General features: G+C 40.3%; 1 protein-coding gene across 1 annotated transcript; it reads right to left on the bottom strand.

Annotated features, from left to right (window-relative positions):
- Window positions 1-14,111: 14,111 nt before the first annotated feature.
- LOC106297635 (zinc finger BED domain-containing protein RICESLEEPER 2-like) lies at window positions 14,112-16,181 on the bottom strand. The gene is made up of 6 exons (XM_013733838.1): window positions 15,935-16,181; window positions 15,215-15,848; window positions 15,027-15,136; window positions 14,790-14,930; window positions 14,556-14,698; window positions 14,112-14,423 (listed from the first exon to the last, which is right to left on the bottom strand). Exons 1-6 carry the CDS (start codon window positions 16,179-16,181, stop codon window positions 14,112-14,114), a joined length of 1,587 nt encoding a protein of 528 aa, XP_013589292.1.
- Between the last annotated feature and the right edge of the window lie 6,405 nt (window positions 16,182-22,586).

The following is a 22,586-nucleotide window of genomic DNA, read 5'->3' as shown; positions in this document are numbered from 1 at the left end:
TTTTAATTCAAAGTTTCTATTATAAGTTTGTAAGGATTGGATTTTTGATTTTGTACGTAGAGTTTAAGTTTGGGATATAGGGTATTAGATATATAGTGTAGATTTAAGATTTAGTGTTTGAGGTTTAGAATTTTAATTTAAGACTATATTTTTACAATAATTAAATTTTGAGTTTAAGTGTAAGACTGGATTGAAGTTTTGAAGTTTATGTTTAGGGTATAAAACATGTCTAGGGTTTAGGGTGATAATATTTAGTGATTTTTTTAAAAAATATTAAAATTTGAATAAAACTTAAGATTTTAGTTTGAGTTTTAGGATATACTTGGAGTTTAAGTTTACAATTTATATGATAAATTTAAAAAGTTTAGATTTATGACTTTGTATGTAGGGTTTAAGTTTGGAGTTTAGAGTATTAGATTTAGGGTGTAGATTTAAGATTTATTGTTTGAGGTTTAGAATTTAAATTTGAGATTATATTTTGGATGTGGTTTGAAGTTTGATAAAAGGTTTGGAATTAAGTTTTGGGGTTTAGAGTTTAGGATATAAACCCCTGAAATATTTTGATCTAATTAAAATATAAACTAAAGGTCAATAATTAATCTCAAGTTATATAAAACTCTGAATGTGTAGTTTCTGCTTCCGTAAACCCTTTCCGCAACAATGCTAAAAAACAGCTCAGAGAACTCTCTGTTACCGGCCATTGTTCCAGGAAAATTGTCTCGCATAAAAGACAAGAACATCACCGTCACACTGTAGTTTCGTTTCCCTGAAAAATTGTAATGGTTCCAGCCGAAAAGAATAAGTATCTGCTCCATGCTTTTCAAATCATGTACACTGGCTTCCATAGACAAAACAGAATCATGCCACTGCTGTCGTCTCTTCTTGCGTTTGAACTTAAAATGCAATGATTTAAAACAATTCCTCTGTTGCATCTTAGGTCTCACAGAAGCTATATTCTGAACAAACGAATGAGCACTAGCAAATTGAATGTGTGACTGAGCTCGATCCATTGATTCCCTGACACCCATCCACAATGCTCTCACACGGTCTTCACAGTTCCAAGTCTCCGAAGGAACCTGTCTTCACTCTTAAACCATTCAGATGCTCTAGTGATTCCTTTTACTGCATAAAGTGATTCGACCAGACAAGTTTTAGATTGGTTTTAGACCAATGGTTAATTAAAGAATAATCCGCTGCTGATATGATCTAATCTATGAATGACTAAGGAAGTCTTTAGCTAAGGTCTAAGTTAACCCTCGACTAAATGTGATATTATAGATATAGGGAGAAAAATTAAGAGGTTCGGCCATGAAGTGGACTGAGCGACGTGAGGCGTCGACCGCAGCCTAGGCGGCCGGGATCGGGTCTTACAAGTTGGTATCAGAGCATGCTTGATCCTGTTTAGGACAGCACTCAAAGATGCTGAGTTCCAAACCGAAATTATTTCTGAAAACTATGATGACTATGAAACCTTTGTTGAGGTGAGCCAAGAGAGAGTTGAGGTAAGGGGTATCATGCTTGTGAACAGGAAGTTCCAAGATGAGCCAGCTTAGCCAAGATGAACTTTCCAAGGGCAAGATCCTAAAAACAGAAAGGTTGGTCGATCTAGTTATTTAGAAGTAATAGACGGATTGGAGGGATGGAAGCAATGCAAGAATTTTTTATGGATGACTAGACAAGGGAAGTGACATGGACCAGAGAGTCTCTTAGGTTGAAAGAAACGTTCAACACTTTACTGAAGACAAGTGTTATTCCATAGTGGCTGTTTATAATAATTAATAAGTGAGCATATGCAATGTTAAATCTGACTCAAGGGAGACACTACACGACTAGTACACAAGTGGACTTGTGATCAGATGGATCAGCTAGGACTCGGTACAAGTCAAGGTTGGTTTCCTTAGATCTAGTTGGATGGAATGAACCAATTCCAATCTGAATCCGTCCAAGGAAAAAATGAGGAAACTCAGGATGTTCGTTCCAATCAATAGAAGAACATGATGTTAAGTATCTTAGTATGATGGGGATTGAGGTATATTATAATTGCGGTTGTGAATGGTGTGAGCATTTGCAAAAGGAAGACGCTTTGGAGAACAGTATGGGACGTTTTCCAAATGTGTGATCAAACCGAGATCCTAATCATCTAGGTACCCACTGGAAGTGGAAGTATTGAAGTTATTGGCAACGCCATGAGGGATGTTATGGGACGGTCTTCGTGGTGTGGTCATGAACCAAAGTATTTTCCATGAGACAGTGGTATATGATTACAACAAGATGTTGTGAATCAGTCTAAGGTAGGCTATGTTTATGGTTGAGTGGTTTGGGGGATAAGGCAATCCGCTAAAGCCCGGTCGCTTAGGGATTTGCATGTTCTACCATGACTCAATAGAGATAAGCATTACTCCTTAAGGATCCATATGGATCAGATAGGGCTCGACCAGTTGGGCGAGTGACCAAGAGAATGGACTAGGTTTAGTATGCAATCGAGTCCAGAGATGGACCAGGGTTGGCTTACTCAAACGAGTTCATATCTTATAGGGACCCTTATGATTGGTGGTATGAAAACACACGTACTTTTCGACACATGGGATACACATAGTTTTATGAGTCCAGAACTGGTCGGAAAGAGTTTGTTCTGTCTGAATCTGGGGATAATCGGTGGGCAAGTCATGCATTCACTAGGGCTCATGACAAATATCCAAGGTAGGAATCTACTCGTGGATCTGATCGTTGTGCGCCTACAGAATCACGAGATGATCCTAGGCATGGTTTTGTTGGGAAAGTATCGGGCCACTCTTGATTGCCACAGAGGTCGTGTGCGATTGGAGATTGGACCTCACCCGATCCAGTACCAAAGTCTGAATATGAGTCCGGCTCTAAGGAAAGTAGTGGTGTCAGCAGTCCGTGTGGATCAGATAATTAGACAGGGTTGTGAAGTATTTTGGACCACAACTGTGGGAACCGAAATTCGCACTGTCGATTTTCGTCAAAATAAAGAAAGTCAAGAAACCCTAACTTTCCCAGAGGTCCCGGATTCTATGCGAGAGCAAATGGCAAGTGACCAAATAAATGTGGAAAATATGATCTTATTTCGAATCCGCGTAAGAGCGTTGCGAATATTATAAAATATGATAAAAGCTTTGGCCGCAAGAGTTGTCAGCGAGTTACATAGTCTTAGCAACCTAAAACCTTAAACCTAGTTGAGTCGCAGCTCGATAACAAAAGACGAAAAAAGACACGAAAAAGGTTTTGATTGATTTCGGAATGAACCTTATGAAAGGCTGCCTACATACCCCTTTCGAGGATCAAGCCAAACATAGTTGGATTGAAAGAGTAGAACAAGAGATCGAACTGCCTTTGCGAGTTCGTCTAGTAATCGAGTGCCAGTCCTAGAAACAGAACATGTCGAGAATAACACCTAAATTTTCTAAGTGCAAAGAGTTCTAAAAGTAAAAAGAATTGTGTCCCTATGCATCTTCAACCTCGACATCCTTATATACTCCTCCTAGAGGCAGTTTGCTCCTTCCCTTTCTGCCCTCGGTCGAGATTATCGCTTCGCGGAAATATTCTATTTTCCTTCGATCTTTGTGTTTATCTTCGGAAACTTCACATTTATCCTCCGAACTTGACATTTATCTTCTCCTGCATAACGAAAGATTAACCGTCATAACGATTGGGCTTTATTTCGTATAAAATCGTAAGTGGGCTTTTAGCCGCGTTCTGGGCCTTTTCGGGCCGTTTTCTGACTTAGGCGTTTTTACGATTTTATAGAAAGAGCGCTTTCGAAACGACGTTGATTCCGAGGAACATTCAAATTCCTCGTATAGCGTAGACAATTCGAGGAGCTCAATTAACTGTTGCCGTTTTATACAATCAATCCGAATGTCATACGAGAGAACGAGTTCTTGCGGTTTCTAAGCCGTACAGTTCTGATGGTGACTCCGATCGAGGTGGAACAAGTGTTAGTTCGATCCGATCATGAAAGAGGGAACTACGGGGATGGGATGAAGGTATGCTGGTTGATCCAACTCGCCGAACAGGCGAGTTGGACTGCTCGTTCGGTCCAACTCGTCGAACGGGCGAGTTGGATGGTGCATTCAGTCCAACTCGCCTGTTTGGCGAGTTGGACGGTGCGTTCGGTCCAACTTGCCCTTTCGGCGAGTTGGACGATGGTTGTTTCGTTGTTCGGGATCCGTTTGTCCGAGGCCTGGAGTAACCTTTCTCGAAGGCTTATCGTGTGAATCCTTTTTGGAGTTGATACGGAACTCGATTTAGGTTTTCCCGCTTCTCTTTTCTTTTGAATTTTATCTCTCTTTTTCAAAGAGGAGATTTTCGGGGAATTTTCCGATGTTGATTTTGTCGTAGCCGATTTTGAACCCAACAGTTAGCCCCCCAGCTCGCTAGAATTTTTACGATGTTCTTGCGAGCGGTTAGGCAGATCAGGTAAGTTAGGCGGAATTAATGGTTGGATGTGGTCTGTTCACTCTACTAAAACTGGAGTGCGATAAGATTAGGGCTGCGGTTTGTGAAGGCTGCCTACGTACCCTTGTCGAAGGGATCAAGCCTTTCGTAGTTCGTTCTGGAGTTGAGATTTTTACAACATGTTTTCCAGTCAGACATTTACGGTCTAGTTATGTGTCGTGTAGAGGTAATCGAGCATTTATATGAGTGTGGAGGGAAGACTACGAGTTGTCATCTCGTAATCTAACTCTGGGTGAACTGCTATATCTTTAATTTGTTTCGAGAGTTTTCCGCAGTGCGTAAATTTGCGGGATTTCTCAAGACGCTCGAATATTAGCCAAGAGACAAATTTTGAGATCTCATATCAGGGTGTTTGATACTATGCCTAGAGATGTTAGAGACCAGTGTGCTGGGTTTAGGGCAAGCCCTAAGTCTAATCACGGCTTTAGGGGGTGCGATGACTACTTCGACTTACGTTTCCCGTATCGTTTCGACCTGATTCCGTCCGTTTTAAAGTCCGCGATATGTTCTTGGCCTACGTGACTTGTATGGTAGGAATCGAGCATCTCTTCGAGGACAGTTTTTAAGTCTCCCGAAAGTGATGACCAAAATTTTGGATTTTTTATATAGCGCCATTACCCTTGTGTCGGGTGTACGAGATCTATCTCTACGAGATGGCTTAGTCTGTTTAGGACGTTAAGAGTTTGTTGTGATCAGCAACAAACTTATTGGTAGATATTACCGTTTTTGAGTCTTCACGAAGAATACGTGTTTGAGAAGATGTTTTTATCGGGAAGGTATTTTTTGTTGAAAAAACTTATTCTTCAAGCGTCTGCGACGTCTGGAGATGCTGAATATTGGTTATTCCTTACATGCCGCGTGTTATGGGCAAAACGTAGCAGGCTTTTACTAGAAGGCTTAATTGACCGAGGGCCAAAGAGTGCTTGTCGAGATTGATAGGCCAAGTTTACCGGGGTTTTTTGAGTTAAGATGGCCGATAGTCGCATAAAATGATTCCCGCTTTAGGTTTCAGTTATACGATGAATGTTTCATATAGTGTTACCTATATTCTTATGAAAATTGATTCGTTTTTGTCTCAGGAAGACGAAGCCTAAGAGGTTTGATACAGAACCAGTGCGGAGTCAGTTGCGGGATGATTGTCTGCTCGGATGTGACCGAGGGGAACGAAAGGCAGAAGCCAGCGAGTCGCATGGCTAAAAAATGAGATCTATTAGATCGTAATGTGAAGAGATAGAGTTTAGATTGATCATCCAAATTCAGATCTTACAGCTTTGTATTTGCTATATGAAAAATACTTCTTCGTAAAACCTGTGATGTTTACTTTTGAAAGTTTCTTCGTATGACTTAATCTGATTGTACGAAGGATTTTTTTTTGCGTAAGTAATGGGCGACCGGTTTTACGAAGGTTGTAAATCGGCGATATGTATACACATGTCAAAGTAGCGTTGTTTCTGCGGGTTTTACGAGAAACGTTTCTGCTTATTTTGATCTTTGGTGAAAGTTGCTTGGAGTTACTCATGGAGTGTTACCGAAGTTTATTTCACCACGATCTAGCCGCAGAACGTTTTTCATAGGCTTTTGAGAGGATTCTCATGACATATTCGTTTCTGGAACGAATTGGTCAACCAGCGGTAGATCTAGCCAACGATCGGCAAGAAAGTGTTCCCTTTAATGTGCTCGCTGCTATTTTTATTCTCGAGTTTTCATCGTCGCAAATGTTTTCGATGTTTTTCCGTGACTCAGTTGGTTCGACGGAAACTGAAAGAAATGCTTTGATGCTGAAGATTTCTGGTAAAAAAAATTTTATACGAAACTGGCTTTTTAAAGCCGGAAAGGGTTTCGAGACTTTGGCTAATCGTCGAGTTTCTGTTTGATATTGGTACAGGTTTTCTATACGCATGATTGCGACAAGAAATGCTGTATAGTATTTGAGCTTATGGTTATGATCGTCTGGATGTGTTGCTAGCGTTTAGACAAATATTAGATTGTCATTTGCCTTTTTGGGACGATTTTAGTGTGGCATCGTATTGCCTAAATGTTTATCTGCCTATTGATACGAGAGTTTGCTTTGACGAAAGCATTTTCTTGATGACGAGGCAAAATTTTTTGAAGTTTGGAAGTGTATAGTATACGTACCTACTCCCTTTTTTTTACGAAAAAACGGTTGAACCGATACTTTGAAGGGTTGTGTATGTTTCTTCTTCCGAGGATAAGAATGATCGACAATCCGGGTCGGTTTAAAGACGACGCTGGGACTGGGATTTGGTTGTTTCAGGTTGACGACTTGGAATATGTCGGTTTTAAGAAAATCGCTAGAAACGAATCAGTTTTAAGACGATATTTGTGTCTCTAGTTCTTTCTTTCTTTAGGAAGCGACCTGAATATGCGTGGGGATCGTTTATCGATTTTCTGAGAGTTTAGATCGGTTTGGAAGATCTGTCTGAACAGTCATGAAACATTGTACCGAGACAGTAAAAAATGCCTAAGACTTAGTTCGCTATACTATCCAACTAGGTTTTAAGTTCCCTAAAATTCTATGGCAGTCTCAAAAGCGTTTTTCTTTCTTAGTACTTTCCTACGAAAATTGCAAGTCTGATTTCAAAATATTTCAAGTCGGACACACCTTAGTTCTCTCGAAGATTTGGGTTTACCTCTTCTTCGTTTTGCTTGCTCATTTCTCCTTCCTCTTCTCGTGTCTTTACGCCTTTTTCGATATTGGTGTTTATCCTTTGAAACTTGAGAAATATCTTCCGAACTTGACTTTTATCTTCTATTTTGATACGACATCAATAAAAAGGTTCAAACTACTCGTATAGTTGAGGCGGCTAAGGTGTTAAGTTAATCATTTCGGTTTTATACGATCAATTTGAATTCATACGAGTAAACAAGTCTTTGCGGTTTTAATCGCAAAGTTCCAGTGGTAACTCCAATCAAGATGAAACAAAAGACGTTTTGATCCAGATTTAAAGGAGAACGCAAAGATGGTGGTAAAGGCAAGTAGAATTCTCAATAGGGCGAGTAGGATGCCCAAGAGGGCGAGTAGGAGCAAGCCAAGGAGTTTAAGCGAGTCTTACTTGTTTTCGTCGTAAAATCTCAACGAAACCTCTGATTGAGACGAAACGAAAAGCGTTTCAATCGGGATTCCAAACAGAACGCAAAAGAGGAGCCCGGTCCAACTTGAGTTTTGATGGTACGTTGATGCGGTCGCTTCGTAAATGCTGTCAAATTTATTCTACGAAAGTCGTATCGTAACATATTGACTTGTTTCACTTTGCGAAAGATGTTCCATGAGACATTGTCGAGTTTAATTTTATGAAACCTATTTCGGAAAATGTTGTCGAGCCTTAATTTTATGAAAGTTATTCTGAAAAATGTCATGAGTTTAGTTTTACGAAATCTGTTTCGGAAAATGTTGTCGAGATTTAATTTTATGAAAGTTATTCTGCAAAATGTCATGAATGTAGTTTTATGAAAGCTGTTACATAAAATGTTGTTAAGCTTAAATTTACGAAAGCTGCTTCGTAAACATATTTTCGAGTTCGGCCGTAGAAGAGTCCTTTTTGGAAAAGTCATGTTTTGCGGCTCTTCCGAAACTTTAATTTCTGGGTTCAAGTATCAGAAACTTTGGCCGTGATGAGTTATTGTTGTGGTCAAACTTCATTGGAAATTTCCTCATTTCCCTTGGATCGATCCGAGGGAGTATTGAGTAGTTTTTCCGAAATAAGCTTGGTAGGAAAGTATCGAGAGTTTGCTGAATACGTTACTATAGAATCAAATCTTGAGTTTTTACGAAACTTTAGGTTTCTGAAGATGTTTAGCAGTGAGGAATACGATCTCCTGTTTTGCTTAGTTTAGTCTTCGTCAGCCGTTCTAGGTTTCGAGTGATTCAGTAGGGATCAATTTTGTTTCTTCGAAAATTATTCGAAAGAAATACTATAGTGGGGAATTGGCAACTCGATTTGCCGTTCTTGTATTTCCGTGAGTAACCTAGATTTTCTCCGCGACTTCGGGAAGTCGAAACGATTTCTCAGAAGACTTTTATGGAAGTTATTTGGAAAACGTTCAGCGGTGAGTTACGAACCCGATTTGCTGTACTTCCTTTTTCCGCAAGTAACCTGAGGTTTTTCCGAGGCTTGAGGAGAACAAAATTTTATTTTTCCGAAAAGTTTTTAGAAAACGTCTTTTGCTCAAACTCTTATGTGCTGAGATTTCTCCAACAATGAGACAAGTTTTTCTGGGTTTGATAGATTTTATCGTTGCCCTTTCTGTTTAGATGGAGAAATTGCGAACTCGTTTTGGTCCCATGGCGACAAGTCGCGACTAGGTTTTCAAATTTTTCGAGCACTACGGTGTTTGCGTAAGCGTTGGCCATAGGAGCAGTCAGTGCTACAAGTTTTTCTTTCATATTTCCCGAAATCGTTTCGATCAAGCATTTTGTAGCCATGAGTAAGAGTAATCCGTAACCCCCCTCCATCTAGCGCCAAACTGTGGGAACCGAAATTTGCACTGTTTACGCAAACGCCGGATTCTCTGTGAGAGCAAACAGCAAGTGAACAAATAAATGTAGAAAATATGTAAAGGCAATAAACAAGTTTAGAAAAAGTTGATCTTAATTCGAATCCGCGTAAGAGTGTTGCGATCATTACAAAAGATGATAAAAGCTTTGGCCGCAAGAGCTGTCAACTAGTTACATAGTTCTAGCAACCTAAGACCTTAAACCTAGTTGAGTCACAGCTCGATAACAAAAGACGAAAAAAGACACAAAAAAGGTTTTGATTGATTTCGGACTGAACCTTATGAAAAGCTGCCTACGTACCCCTTTCGAGGATGAAGCCGAACGTAGTTCGATTGAAAGAGTAGAACAAGAGATCGAACTGCCTTTGTGAGTTCATCTAGTAATCGAGTGCCAGTCATAGAAATATAACTTGTCGAGAATAATGCCTAAAGTTTCTAAGTGCAAAGATTTCTAAGAGTAAAAATAATTGTGTCCCTCTGCATCTTCAACCTCGACATCCTTATATACTCCTCCTAGAGGCGGTTTGCTCTTTCCCTTTCTGCCCTCGGTGGAGATTATCGCTTAGCGGAAATATTCCATTTTCCTTTGATCTTTGTGTTTGTCTTCGGATGTGTTCCGTACGCTACAGGGTGTCCCCCCTGATGGGTCGGATCCATTCATGATCGAACTGGAACCAGGGGCAGCTCCACTGTCCAAGAGTCCGTATCTGATGGCTCCTGCCGAGATGGCAGAGCCGAAGTCGACCACGTCCGAGAGAGGACCATTGTCGCAGTACAACCAAGTCGGAGATTGACCTTAAGGTTGAGAAGAGAATGATCAAGTCCAGTATGGGAAGATGATCAAGCCACGACCTACTCGGAGATGTACCTATGGTTGGGGTGAAACGGGCGAGTCCCTGAGTGGAACAGGACCGGAATACGATTGAGTCCAGGGAAGGACCAAGATCGAATTATGACAAAGTCCAGTGGAGGACATAAGTCAAGTCTGAGGTGGTTTAGTCTAGTAGGTAATAAGATCGCAATATGACCAAACCGTAGGGATGATCCAGTACGTTATGGCTGGGATCAAGAACCTTATTGTCCATGAAGAACAAAATAATCATAACAATATGTTAGGACTCGTTGAAGGACGAGTAGCCTAAAGATTGGAATGAGTTCATGAGGACTTGACTGGTACATCAAGTGCTTGGAGATTGGCTAAATCTACTAAGGCTCGAGTATGCGGCATGTTCCTAGGGACTGGATATGATCTAGTCGTTGACTATGATCAGAGAAAGAATAAAGTCTAAAGAAGACGATATTCAAAAGAAAGACATAGACTTGGTGGATACTAGGACCGCAACTTAGAGAGTTCGGCCAGTAACACAAGGTATTTCTTTGGATGGGATTACAAGTATTCATTGAACGGTTGCTTGATGGACCCTCGAATGTGGTCGAAGTAGCCACGTAAGGGTGCCATAAGCGAAACAAGAAAGGACCACTTGATAGGATTTTTGTGGTTAAATCCTTATCAAGTTTGGGAGACTTGTTCAACGATGGTCAAAAGGGTTTGATCATCGAAGAGGTCATTTAGTGGTTCAGACTCAAGCTTGTTCTATTCCATGATCAAGACGAGAATAAGTTCGGTTGGGACATATTGTTAAGAGAAAAGACATACTCACCACTGGATTCGAGGACGAATCCATCACAAGTGCGGGAGACTTGTCACGCCCCCATCCCGGGATCTTGACATAGGGCCTAGACGTTTTGATAGAAACGAGACTGCCTTGGTTCAGATCAAGGGAATTGATCGTGAACAAGGTGGGATGAGTGAAATGATCAGAATGGATCATGGGAAAGCTCAGTCTATGTCAATAAATGGACCAAAGGACTTAGACGGATTGAATAGGATGTTGAGCACAAGTTGGGCGAGTTGTACGATAGCTGGACGATGTAGACGGGTAGCTCGATCAGCTGAACGAAGCTCAGTAAAGTGCAGTCTAGCTCGGTCCAAGTTATGTTAGCTCAACTAGCTGAGCTACTAGCTCACTCATCTGGGGATCAGCCCATCTCAGCTAGACAGAGTGTTTGGGTCTCGGTCTGTTGGGCCAGGTCCGGACTGTGGTCGGGCCATATGGTCGACCCAAGGTGGCTACGGGCCGGTGGGCTCTTTTGGTTGGGCCATGGGCTTGGGAAATCAGTTTGGGCTTGGGTTTGACGTGCCTAGATGTATCTGGACGTTCGTAGATATATCTGGAAACTTCCAAGATCTAACAAGTGCAATCTAGACCGTTGATTGTAATCGATGGCCAAGATCTGTCCCGAAAGGATGCTTGGTTAGACACTGGACACACGTTGATGCGCCTCGGATCATAGACTCGGCCCACGATGATGCGACCATGGCTGAGCCAGATGATTCTTCAACAAAGAACAAACCAGGATGGATTAATGGCGAGCATACTGATCTAAAACCAGCTGGTGAGACTGAGGACGAGCTGGAACCAGCTGAAGTGAGAGTAGATGAGCTGAGTGAGCTAAGTGACACTACTTTGGAGCTATATGAGCTAAGTGACACTACTTTGGAGCTGAGTGAGCTAAGTGACACTGAAGATGGAGCTAGTTTACCAGCTGGGCGAAATGAGCCGTGTTCAGCCCAAGGAAAAGTTCATAAAAAGTGCAATACGGGTTTGTTTCTTGCCAAATTCGACCAGCCCTTTCTTCAGTCCATTTCAAACCCATTCTTATCAAGAAATATCTGAACAGAGTCAACAAAGAAGTCCTGGTCGTGGGTTGCATTGATTTCTTCAAAGTCAAGTCAAAATTCAACATCTCGGTTCTACAAAAGTCTTTAGTTTTAGTCTTTATTTTATGTTTTCTAAGTTTCTAGTTTTCCACAATTTCTTTATGTCTTTCTTTGACCATTTCTACCATAAATATGTAATCTCATTCCATGAATAAGACAATGGATTTTCTCCTTTATTTTGTGAGTTTATCTCCTTTGTTCTTTGTAGAACACTTCTTGTTTCTTGGTGAGGTTATCTCCAAGTAAACATTCTCTATTTTGTTGGACTTATGCGTCATATCAAGCAACATTTAGAAACCCTTCTTTTGTTGGACTTGTGTGTCATATCAAGCAACAACTGAAGTCTGGTAGTATCAAGAGACTTTCCGCCCCTCTTGTGTCACCATTCAATACATCAGTTCTCCCTTTTGGCGAGTTCATATCCCTTTAGTCCGGCTGAGTGATCATTTCCCTAATTTAGGGCATATCTCATGTCCTAAATAAAGAGAACCCGCAAAGAGAACCGAGGATCTAAGCCGGAAGGGCAGGATCTAGGATCGAAACCATAAGGGCACGATTCGGTTCATGGTGAGTATGTCTTTAGCCATATGAGGCCATGGCTTATAGAAGTCACTGAGGCCAAGAGGAAGACATATTCCTTGAGGGAAATAGGCGCAAAGGACCAAGGGTCCTAGGGCGGTTAGCCGGGAAACGGACGGACCATTCAGCAAGGGCTATAGCGGTTGTAAGTGGTTCTATCTCTGTCTCTTTATATTATTATGTCTATATGATATATATATATATATATACACACACATATATATATATATATATATATATATATATTTATATATGGAACGTGGTAGTTATCCATGTTATCACGTCATAGACCCTGGTGTCATGATCGGTTACGTTGATCGCTAACCATAATCGATAGGTTGGATCAAAGGGGTACTAGTTGCCAAAGGTTTTGGTTTGCCAAGGGTCATAAGTTACCAAAGGTTGTGAGATACCAACGGATGCAAGTAACCCAAATGTACAAGATACCAATGGTTGCAAGTATCAAAGGGTACGAGGACCAAAGGGTACCAATGACCAAAGGGTGCATCGTGATCTAAAGGATGCGAATGTATCGTGATCTAAGTGGTGCGATCATATCATGATCCAAGAGGTACGAACATGTCGTGATCCAAGACCAAGAGGTACAAACGTGTCGTGATCCAAGAGGTATAAACGTGTCGTGATCTAAGAGGTACGAACGTGTCGTGATCCAAGAGGTACGAACGTATCATGATCCATGCGATGTGAACAGGTCGTGACCGAAATGATGCGAACGGGTCGTGACCGAAAAGATGCGAACGGGTCGAACCGAAAGGGTGCGAATGGGTCGTGACCGAAGGGGTACGAATGGGTCGTGACCGAAGGGGTACGAATGGGTCGTGACCGAAAAGGTGTGAACCACCAAATAGGGAGATTGAGGGAAGCGCGCCATATGCTTCATGTAGGGCGTGGAACCACATGATAGCAATGGAAGGCCGGTTATGTCAATACCTGCTAGTCCTGGAAAGCGGGTTGGACCCGCCCCGCATGACCCGCCCCGCTGCGGGTTAAAATCAATTTTGCAGTTTAAAAATTTACCTGCTTGACCTGCTAGGAATTGAATCGATTAACCGCTCCTGCCCCGGACTAATCAAGCGGGTCAAGCAGGTAACCCGCCAATATTAAAAAAAAAAATCTCCAAATGACAAAAAATGGCAAGATAAACGGAAATTGATTCTAGTTTTAGCAACAACAGACCGTTTTAAGTTTCAGCAAGACAAAAACAACATACAAGTTCAACAAACACCAAACCATAAGTTTTAAGTTTTAACAAACAACACACCAACCATAAGTTCTTGTCCAAAATTTAAAAACAAATTACATAGGGTTTTCTTCTTCATTCTTGTTCTTGTTCTTGCCACATCACAATTCTCAAGTGTTTCAGCTATCCTAAGTAGTAAAATAGTTTAGTAAGATAAGAAAATAAATGAAATGAAGGCAAAACAAATGACTAATTAACTACAACTTACACGCTATGCAGCAAACACCTGAACCGGAGACAAGCTCTCATTTTGATCACCAGAATCAGCCACCTCAATATCTTTCCAAAACCAGAAAAATATATGCTAAGCCTATCTGTATCTGTCCAAAACCAGAAAAATATATGCGAAGCCTATTTGATTCAGTCCAAAACCAGAAAAATATATGCTAAGTTTATTTGTTTCAGTCCAACACCAGAAAAATATATGCTAAGCCTATTTGTTTCAGTCCAAAACCAGAATAAATAAGTGGAGGTAACTTACCATTGTCATATGGTTCAGTTGCGGATCCAATTACGAGCACATATCAGTGCTTGAACATTTCGAGGGAGGAGACAGCTTATGTACTTGTTTAGAACTCGTGAGCCAATGCTCAATGAGGAATCGGAGGCCACAAGAATTATAGGAATGCTTAAAAGATCAAAAGCCATAGTAGCCAACACACCAAAACGATGAGAGTTGTCCTTCCAATAGGATAAAATATCCAAATTTGGAAAATCCTTTACGTCCACCAGTGGTTCTTCCAGATACATATCCAATGCAGATTTGCCATTAGCATTCACACTGTTCTTGCGAAAGTTGTAGAAGTCCTACAAAATACAAAGAAATAGGCTGTGCAAGAACAAACTAAACTAAGTCTGAGAGATAATCCTAATACAAAACGTAAAGAGATAGGCACTTACATCATATAGAGAGGTCTGTGATGATTAAACTCCAGCTACTGAATCGTCTGCGTTGTTTCCAGTTGATGGAGCAGCTTCTATTTCTGGTTTAGAATAGGCTTTAAAAAGAAGTTCCAGCTTATCTGAGACATAAACCACCTTTTTCGCAGCAGTACCATCATCCAACTTTGTGAAGCAATAATCTAGTAGAGATAACTTAAACCTAGGATCAAAGAGATAACTTAAACCTAGGATCAAACACTGCTGCCATTGTAAGAATCACACTGTACTCACGCCAATACTTATCAAATTTAGCTTTCATTTCCCCAATCATCTCGACAATGATTTCTGAACTGTTATTCTCATGCGATTTCAGCCACAACTCAATCTTGTACACTTGCATAAAGTACAAGTTAGAGGTAGGGTAAGTCGAACCTGAGATCAAGTTGGTTATCTCATCAAATGGTTGCAGCAGTTCACAGATTTGAATTCCCAAATCCCATTCTCTTTATGTGGGAAGAAGCTTGTAACTTGGATCAGTCCCTCGATAACTATCAAAGGCTGCACGGTGCTTGATAGCTCTATCTAGCATCTTAAAGGTTGAGTTCCAACGGGTTGGGACATCCAGTGTCAACCCAGGCCTTTGATCATTCACAGGCACAAAAGATTCCGCACAACTTGCATACAACTTTCAGCGAGACTCTGAAGCTTGAACATACTTGATGCTATCTCTGATTTTTCCTAAGGCATCACCCATCACCTTCAACCCTTCTTGAACAATCATATTTAGAATATGGGCAGAGCATCTTACATGGAAGAAATCCCCTCCACATAGAAAATCGTTCTGGATCACAAGCTGGCTCTTCAAAATGTTTTGCATGTTGTCATTGTTTCTGGCATTATCTAGAGTCAACGAGAATACCTTTCTCTCTATCCCCCACTCTTTCCACGGCTCTACAATCTTCATAGCCAAGTCTATACCAGTGTGAGGAGGAGGCATTGTGCAAAAATCAAGAATCTTGTTCTTCAGCTTCCAATGCTTATCAACGTAGTGGGCAGTCTGACAAATGTATCCTTCCACTGTTATAGCAGTCCAAAGATCTGATGTGAAGGAGATTCTACCAGGGACTTCAGACAACTCTATCTTCAACTTAACCTTCTCAAACTCATGGAATTTATACACATCTGAAGCAGCAGTCTTCCTCGTTATGAACTTCACATCATTCAGATAAGACCAGAGTGACCTAACTCTAGTATACTCAACAAAGGAGAATGGGAGATCATGCTCTATTATGCATTTAGCAACCATTTCGCGGAAAACATTCGGATCAAGCTTCCTAACGTGTAGTTTTCCTTTTCAGTAAGGGAAAAGGGATTCACTTCCCCAACTCTAGGCGTTCCCATTCATACTAGTGAATGCCTATTGTAGTTCGAAGTACCTTGCTTGTGTGGTTCATACGCATAGTCCTTGTTGCAGTGGTTGCATTTGGCTCTTAACTCTGAGACACCATCAACAACTCTCGTGACCACAATGAAGTTTTCCCACGCAGGCGATGTCTTCTTCTTCCTCTTTCCCATACTTGAATCCTCTGAAGCTTCTTGCGGCAAACTCGAACCAACACTCGGATATGTTGTGGTTTTCCCATCACCAGCAGCATCAGCACTATTTCGATTTTCGGAATCCATGTTAGTACATGTGAAGAAAAAAGACAATAGTGAGACTATGAATTAAGAAAGACATAAATCAACAGAGACATCTACAGAGAGAGACAAAGTTATAAAGAAACAGATACATGGACTTGAGAGAGACAAAGAGACATAGACAAAGAGTTGAGAAAGACAGAGATTGAGAAAGATATAGACAGAGAGTTGAGAGCGACAGAGATCGACAAAAACAATGACATAGAGAAACAGAGACAGAGATCAACATATACCTTTTTGAGCGAGAGAGAGACAGACGGTCGGGAAGACAGAAACAAAGACAAAGAGACAAAGAGTCTCTGAGAACTGAGAAAAATATTCTCAGAGAGAACCAGCGAGTTGCAGAGACTGAGAGAGACGTTCAGCGCAGAGAAATAAGAGAATGAGATGATTAAGCAATTAGGGATTTCCAATTTATTTTTATACTCATGAAAATAAAAACAACGCACAATTATAACGTAAAACAAAAAAATGGCACAGACTAACTAGACCAAAGCATGGAAACAACATGACATTCTCAATATATGCGGATATCCGCTAACCCGCGACCCAAATTTTAAAAACCCGTGCCCGCCTCGCTATTTACCGCCCCAATCCGCATGGCACACAACTTTAAAACTTAATTTTTTTGGATCCGCACCTGTCTCGCAGTGGGCCTAACGGGCCGGGCCCCACGGGTTTTGAACCAAATTCCCAGCGCTAATACCTGCTAAGTAGACAATGGCTTATCAAGACTAGTGGTCGAATCATGTTCATGACAATGGTTCGATGGCCGAGCACTAGTATGGATGGTCACGTTGCTGAAGTAAGAGTATTGATGTAATGATCCTAGATATCAACCTCGGTGTTGATAACATCGGGATTGACTAAGAGTCATGTCGAAGAGTCATGTCGAAGAGTATAGCTAGTACTATATGTTGTGGACCATAAGTACTGAGCCTAGGTGTTATTGTTCAAGGAAGGCCGTGTAAGATCTGATCATGGTTGAGTATGGACGACCTGACCCATAGATGTTGGTTCAGTGTGTCGAAACTAACCTGATTAGGATCGGTTGGTAAGAACAAGTCATATATGTTGTCTGGGTTAAGTCCCAATGTCGGTCAGGCCCAATGAAGACTCATCAGTTCTGAGTCATGTGAGGATGGTTGGTTGATTGACTTAGGATCTGATGGGCTTTGTCAGTACAGAAGATGGACTTGGTACGATATCCTACAAGATGTAAGGATGCCGGAGTGTGCATGAGCCGACAAGGGCCAAATGCATATCTCTTATCCGTTCGTAGACTTCTCAAAGGTTACTTATGTCGGTGGGGATGGTTGGTTGAATGACTAAGCACCTAGGGGAGCTGTTTGATGCAGGGACAGAGATAAAGACCAATAAGAGACTCAATGAGTTGAATGGTTAGTTCAGATCAATGGAGGACCGATGAGCGAACAAGCTCCATGGATGTGGCAAAGGTAAGATCTTGCAATACGTGCATAGATCTAGAGAGAATGGTTTAGGGGAATGGAATCTCAGCATCGTATGACTTGGTTTGGGTTTAGGATTGACCTTTAAGCTAATTGTTAGTTGTGTAAACCAGCCAAGGCTAAGGTGATTCGACCAGACAAGTGTTAGAATGATTTTAGACCAATAGTTAATTAGAGAATAATCCGTGCGTATCTGTTGAATAGATCTAAGCTATGAATACAAAGGAAGTCTTTAGCTAAGGTCTAAGTTAGCCCTCACCTAAAGGCGATATTATAGATATAGTGCGGAAAATTAAGAGGTTCGGCCAGGAAGTGGACCGAGCGATGTGAGGCGTCGACCGTGGCCTAGGCGGCCAGGATCGGGTCTTACAAGTTGGTATCAGAGCATGCTTGATCCTGTTTAGGACAGCGCTTAAAGATGTTGAGTTCCAAACCGAAATTATTTCTGAAAACTATGATGACTATGAAACCTTTGTTGGGGTGAGCCAAGAGAGAGTTGAGGTAAGGGGTATCATGCTCGTGAACATGGAAGTTCCAAGATGAGCCAGCTTAGCCAAGATGAACTTTCCAAAGGCAAAATCCTAAAAACAGAAAGGTTGGTCGATCTAGTTATTTAGAAATAATAGACGGATTGGAGGGATGGAAGCAATGCAAGACTTTCTTATGGATGACTAGACAAGGGAAGTGACATGGACCAGAGAGTGTCTTAGGTTGAAAGAAACGTTCAACACTTTACTGAAGACAAGTGTTATTCCTTAGTGGCTGTTTATAATAATTAATAAGTGAGCATATGCAATGTTAAATCTGACTCAAGGGAGACACTACACGACTAGTACAGCGGTCTTGTGATCAGATGGATCAGCTAGGACTCGGTACAAGTCAAGGTTGGTTTCCTTAGATCTAGTTGGATGGAATGAACCAATTCTAATCTGAATCCGTCCAAGGAAAGAATGAGGAAACTCAGGATGTTTTCCAATCAATAGAAGAACATGATGTTAAGTATCTTAGTATGATGGGGATTGAGGTATATAATAATTGCAGTTGTGAATGGTGTGAGCATTTGCAAAAGTAAGACGCTTTGGAGAACAATATGGGACGTTTTCCAAATGTGTGATTAAACCGAGATCCTACTCATCTAGGTACCCACTGGAAGTGGAAGTATTGAAGTTATTGGCAACACCATGAGGGATGTTATGGGCGGCCGGGATCGGGTCTCACAGAACAAGTTGGGCGTTTGTAGCTTGCACGCACCAACTTGAGGGAGAGTGTTAAGAGTGGTTTAGGTTGGTCGATCAAACCGGTTCTATAAGATCTCGTTGGATATTGAGTTGGTTAAGATAAGTACAATGTATTATCGATAAGGCTTTGGTAGTTGTAGATATAGCCAAATCTTCTCAAGAAGATATTGTAAACATGTATATGTCCTCAACGTATCTGAATAGAAGAACACAACAGTTTCCGTAACACATTCTCTCTGAGTTTAAAATTCAACTAGACTATTTATCATAATATAAATGGTGGAAAATCAGAGCTTTGTTTAATATCAAAATCTTGAATTTATTTTCAACTTGAAAAGTTATTCTCAAATTTTCCTGGAAAAAAGTAAACACATTTATATTTAAAATATACGTTCGGAATTAATATATGGACAACATATATAGCAAAGACACAATGACAATTACCTATCCAGCTTCAGAGTCACCATAACACGATTCTTCTCCTCCTGAGGATCGCAAACCGTGCTCTTCACACACAATATCTCACCTATGATGTCTACATCAAGTTCAAAGCTGGTATTATTTTCTTATAAAGTCAGACTGATCATAACTCTATATACTCAGAGCATCAACAACATATAAGGACGTTTCAGTTGTGATCAACATACCTGGTAGCTGAGTGTTTGTATTGGCAAGACCAATCAGCTCCGATTGGTTACGGAACCGGAATGCTTCCTCTGGCAAGGGGGAGACAGGTTCGGTCAACTCTTGGAATGAGGTGGACTCGTTGAACCGGATCATCAAAGACGAATCAGTGAGCCGAAAATTCTGCGCGCATCTGGAGACGTCAAATCCGGACACGGAAAACATTGTCCTGGCATGGAGCATTTCCCGGAACTGTGGGAGACGGCCAGCACTGATCGTGACTTGCATCATAGTCGACTGAAACGCAGTAAAGAATATATCAGTGCTATAACGGTATAAACCCAAACGGATCATCAGTACTATAAATAACAGTAACCAAAACCTAAATAATAAACAGCAGGATCAATGCCAAATCCAATCAATAATAATACTCACGTTACGGCTCATATATAATATTAGATCAGATCAGTACGACTCGTATATTTCTAGAACAAAGAACATATGGGAAAATCAACATTTCTAAAAAATATTAGACAAACGCATTCAGATTTAATCAGAATGAGTAACTCACGTTGACATCAACCATGAGCAGATCCATCCACATTAGCTCTCCACCACGCTTAACGTTCCTAGCCTCCCAGAATCGAAGCAGTCTCGCCTCCACAACAGATGAGCACCGCACAGACTTGAGATTGGAAAAGAAAACCTTTGCCATAGCCATTGAGAAAGATGAGGGGTAAGATTCGAGTATGAATGAGTCGCGAGAGTATAAAAGTGTAGATAACGCGATACGCACCGGTGAGATCTTTATATAGCAGAGGTACGGCGCAGGAGGGAGCTTCGTAGTGGTGATTAAAGCCGATTTAAGACCATTAATTATCGAAGAACCGTTACAGATGCTGGATCGCATCTGCGCCGATCGAAGGAGAGCGGAGAACACGAAGGAGAGCGTAGAGGCTGATTAGGGTTCCAGCAGAAGATTGTGGTCGTCGGGCCACATACGAACGCAACATGAAGCCCAAAAGCCAAGCCCGTATCAATAGAATCACGCTTTAGTGATACGGAGCGTATCCGACGTGTCAGCACAGGATGCCCCTTATTTCCGACGTGTCATCCGAGCTGGCATCACCAGGAGTGATACAAAGTGTCTTTTATATATAAAGATTAAATATATAAAATCTGTTTAAATAGATAAAACTCAGCTTTGTATATGTTTCTTGTATAGTAAGGAAATATAATTCAAGCCTCTGTGAAACATAAGATAAAATATTTTTTAAAGGGAAGTATAAAAAAGAGAGGGTGAGTAGTTCCTGTTAATACATATGTGGAGCTCTATCGGGAGAGCAAATTCTAATTTATATACGTAATTTATATACTTAGTATTTACGTATATATTATTGTACAATATGTTAACTTTACTAATCTACCAATGAAGTTTTCCCCGGATACATATTTCAAACATGAAAGTGTCTTTCAAACACGTATGATGCGTACATTTCTCAAAAAATCACAAAACGATTTTCCAACCGTTACTTGAATGAAGTTACTTCTAAGTTTTTTTTTTGATTAACATGAAGGTATTCCAAACCTATGGAAGGACTCTGACTTAATTTCCAAAAGGAGGTGTAGTCCATGGATAAACCTTTTTTCGGGTATTCAAATGGACCGAAAGCAATAGTCCATATCCATATTAGGTGTCTAGGAAGAATGTGACTTAGTTTTGCATAGTAAATGTATCGAAATTGAAACGTGTTGGCGTCCCAAACCCTTCTCTTTACTACTTGGCCACAGGCTGCCGGACAGCTACTTCTGAGTTTATGTGTCAATATATTGTAGATTTGGAAAACATGCATGTGACTAAATTAATAATTTATTAAGCCTTTTCTGAAAAATGGTCCTAAAAGATCATGAAAATGATACGTGCATAACACGGGAGGGTAATACTAGTTTTGTTCTATTTTAGCTAATTTTTTTTTGTTATTATGGATTTATTGTCGCTTGGGTCCACTAGTTAATTTTTAGTAAATTTATATATATATATATATATAAATAATTCAATTGTGTAAAGTCCCGTGTGTGTTCGCATGAACTAGGAGCTAGAAATGGCTGGTCGGAGTGGGGCCACTCGGTGGCATACCATTTGCTCTCGTGCCTTACCACTCAGTGAAATGATCTGGCCAAGTCGGTCAGAGGAGTACGCCGACTGAAGAGAAAAAGGAGATAAGTCGGTTCTGAAAGGAGAAGGCTAAAACAGAGAAGGGACATTCACAAACAAACCTATGCAAACGTCTTTTATCCATTGCCTGCGGCCGGGTTGATCAATTCCTTATTATCTCGTTGTTTTTCTCCTTGTAATCATTTCTTGATCGATCAAAAGACGTTTTCCAATAACCCACCATCTATTTGGTAGTGTCGAATTCATAATAAACATTGGGTCCACTAGTCAATCTCCTATATTAATAGGGAATCATTTAAAAAATTGTGACATATATTTTATACTAATTACAAAAGAGTCTTAATGATGTGTCATTTGATTATAATGTCAACTAGACCCTGATCTGCGCGCCAGCGCGGATATAAATTTTCGGTTTATGGTTATTTTTTAACTAAATGATGTATTTGTAATATTTGATGTATTATATTCACCAAGTAAATAATTTTTTTGGCATCTTAAACCATCTATTTATGATGAATATTCGATATCATATACAAAATTGAACAAATAAACGTGAATTGTAGACGATATATTATTAATGTAAAATATGAAGAAATATTATATTATGACTTAGTATGGGATAAAAGATTATAAATTAGTTATACATGTTTAAATAAAATAAAATGATTTTTAAACTTCTATGAAAAATTTAACATATAAAAAAAGGTGATAAATTAGTCATCAAATTGTAAATAATTTCATACTTTTGTTAATAATAAATTATTTATAATCTTTCTTTTTCATCAAGATAATTATTAAATGTCCATAACATTAATATGTTAAAAACCATATTATGAAAGTCCATGTTGTAACCGTTTTTTTCCGGGAAGTGTAACAAAAAAAA

The sequence above is a fragment of the Brassica oleracea genome, chromosome C6, assembly GCF_000695525.1.
Source record: "Brassica oleracea var. oleracea cultivar TO1000 chromosome C6, BOL, whole genome shotgun sequence".
In the NCBI taxonomy this organism is placed as follows: Eukaryota; Viridiplantae; Streptophyta; class Magnoliopsida; order Brassicales; family Brassicaceae; genus Brassica; species Brassica oleracea.
The sequence above is the reverse complement of the archived record's forward strand: the minus strand, read 5'-3'. Positions and strand labels throughout refer to the sequence as shown.

What these genes read in the sequence shown, in the direction of transcription:
- LOC106297635 (XM_013733838.1), bottom strand. Translation starts at nt 16,181, where the DNA reads ATGGATTCCGAAAATCGAAATAGTGCTGATGCTGCTGGTGATGGGAAA. An exon ending in TTATCGAGGGACTGATCCAA is followed by an intron (nt 14,931 to 15,026) that starts GTTACAAGCTTC and finishes ACTTGATCTCAG; the next exon opens with GTTCGACTTACCCTACCTCT. An exon ending in GAAACAACGCAGACGATTCA is followed by an intron (nt 14,424 to 14,555) that starts GTAGCTGGAGTT and finishes TGTATTTTGTAG; the next exon opens with GACTTCTACAACTTTCGCAA.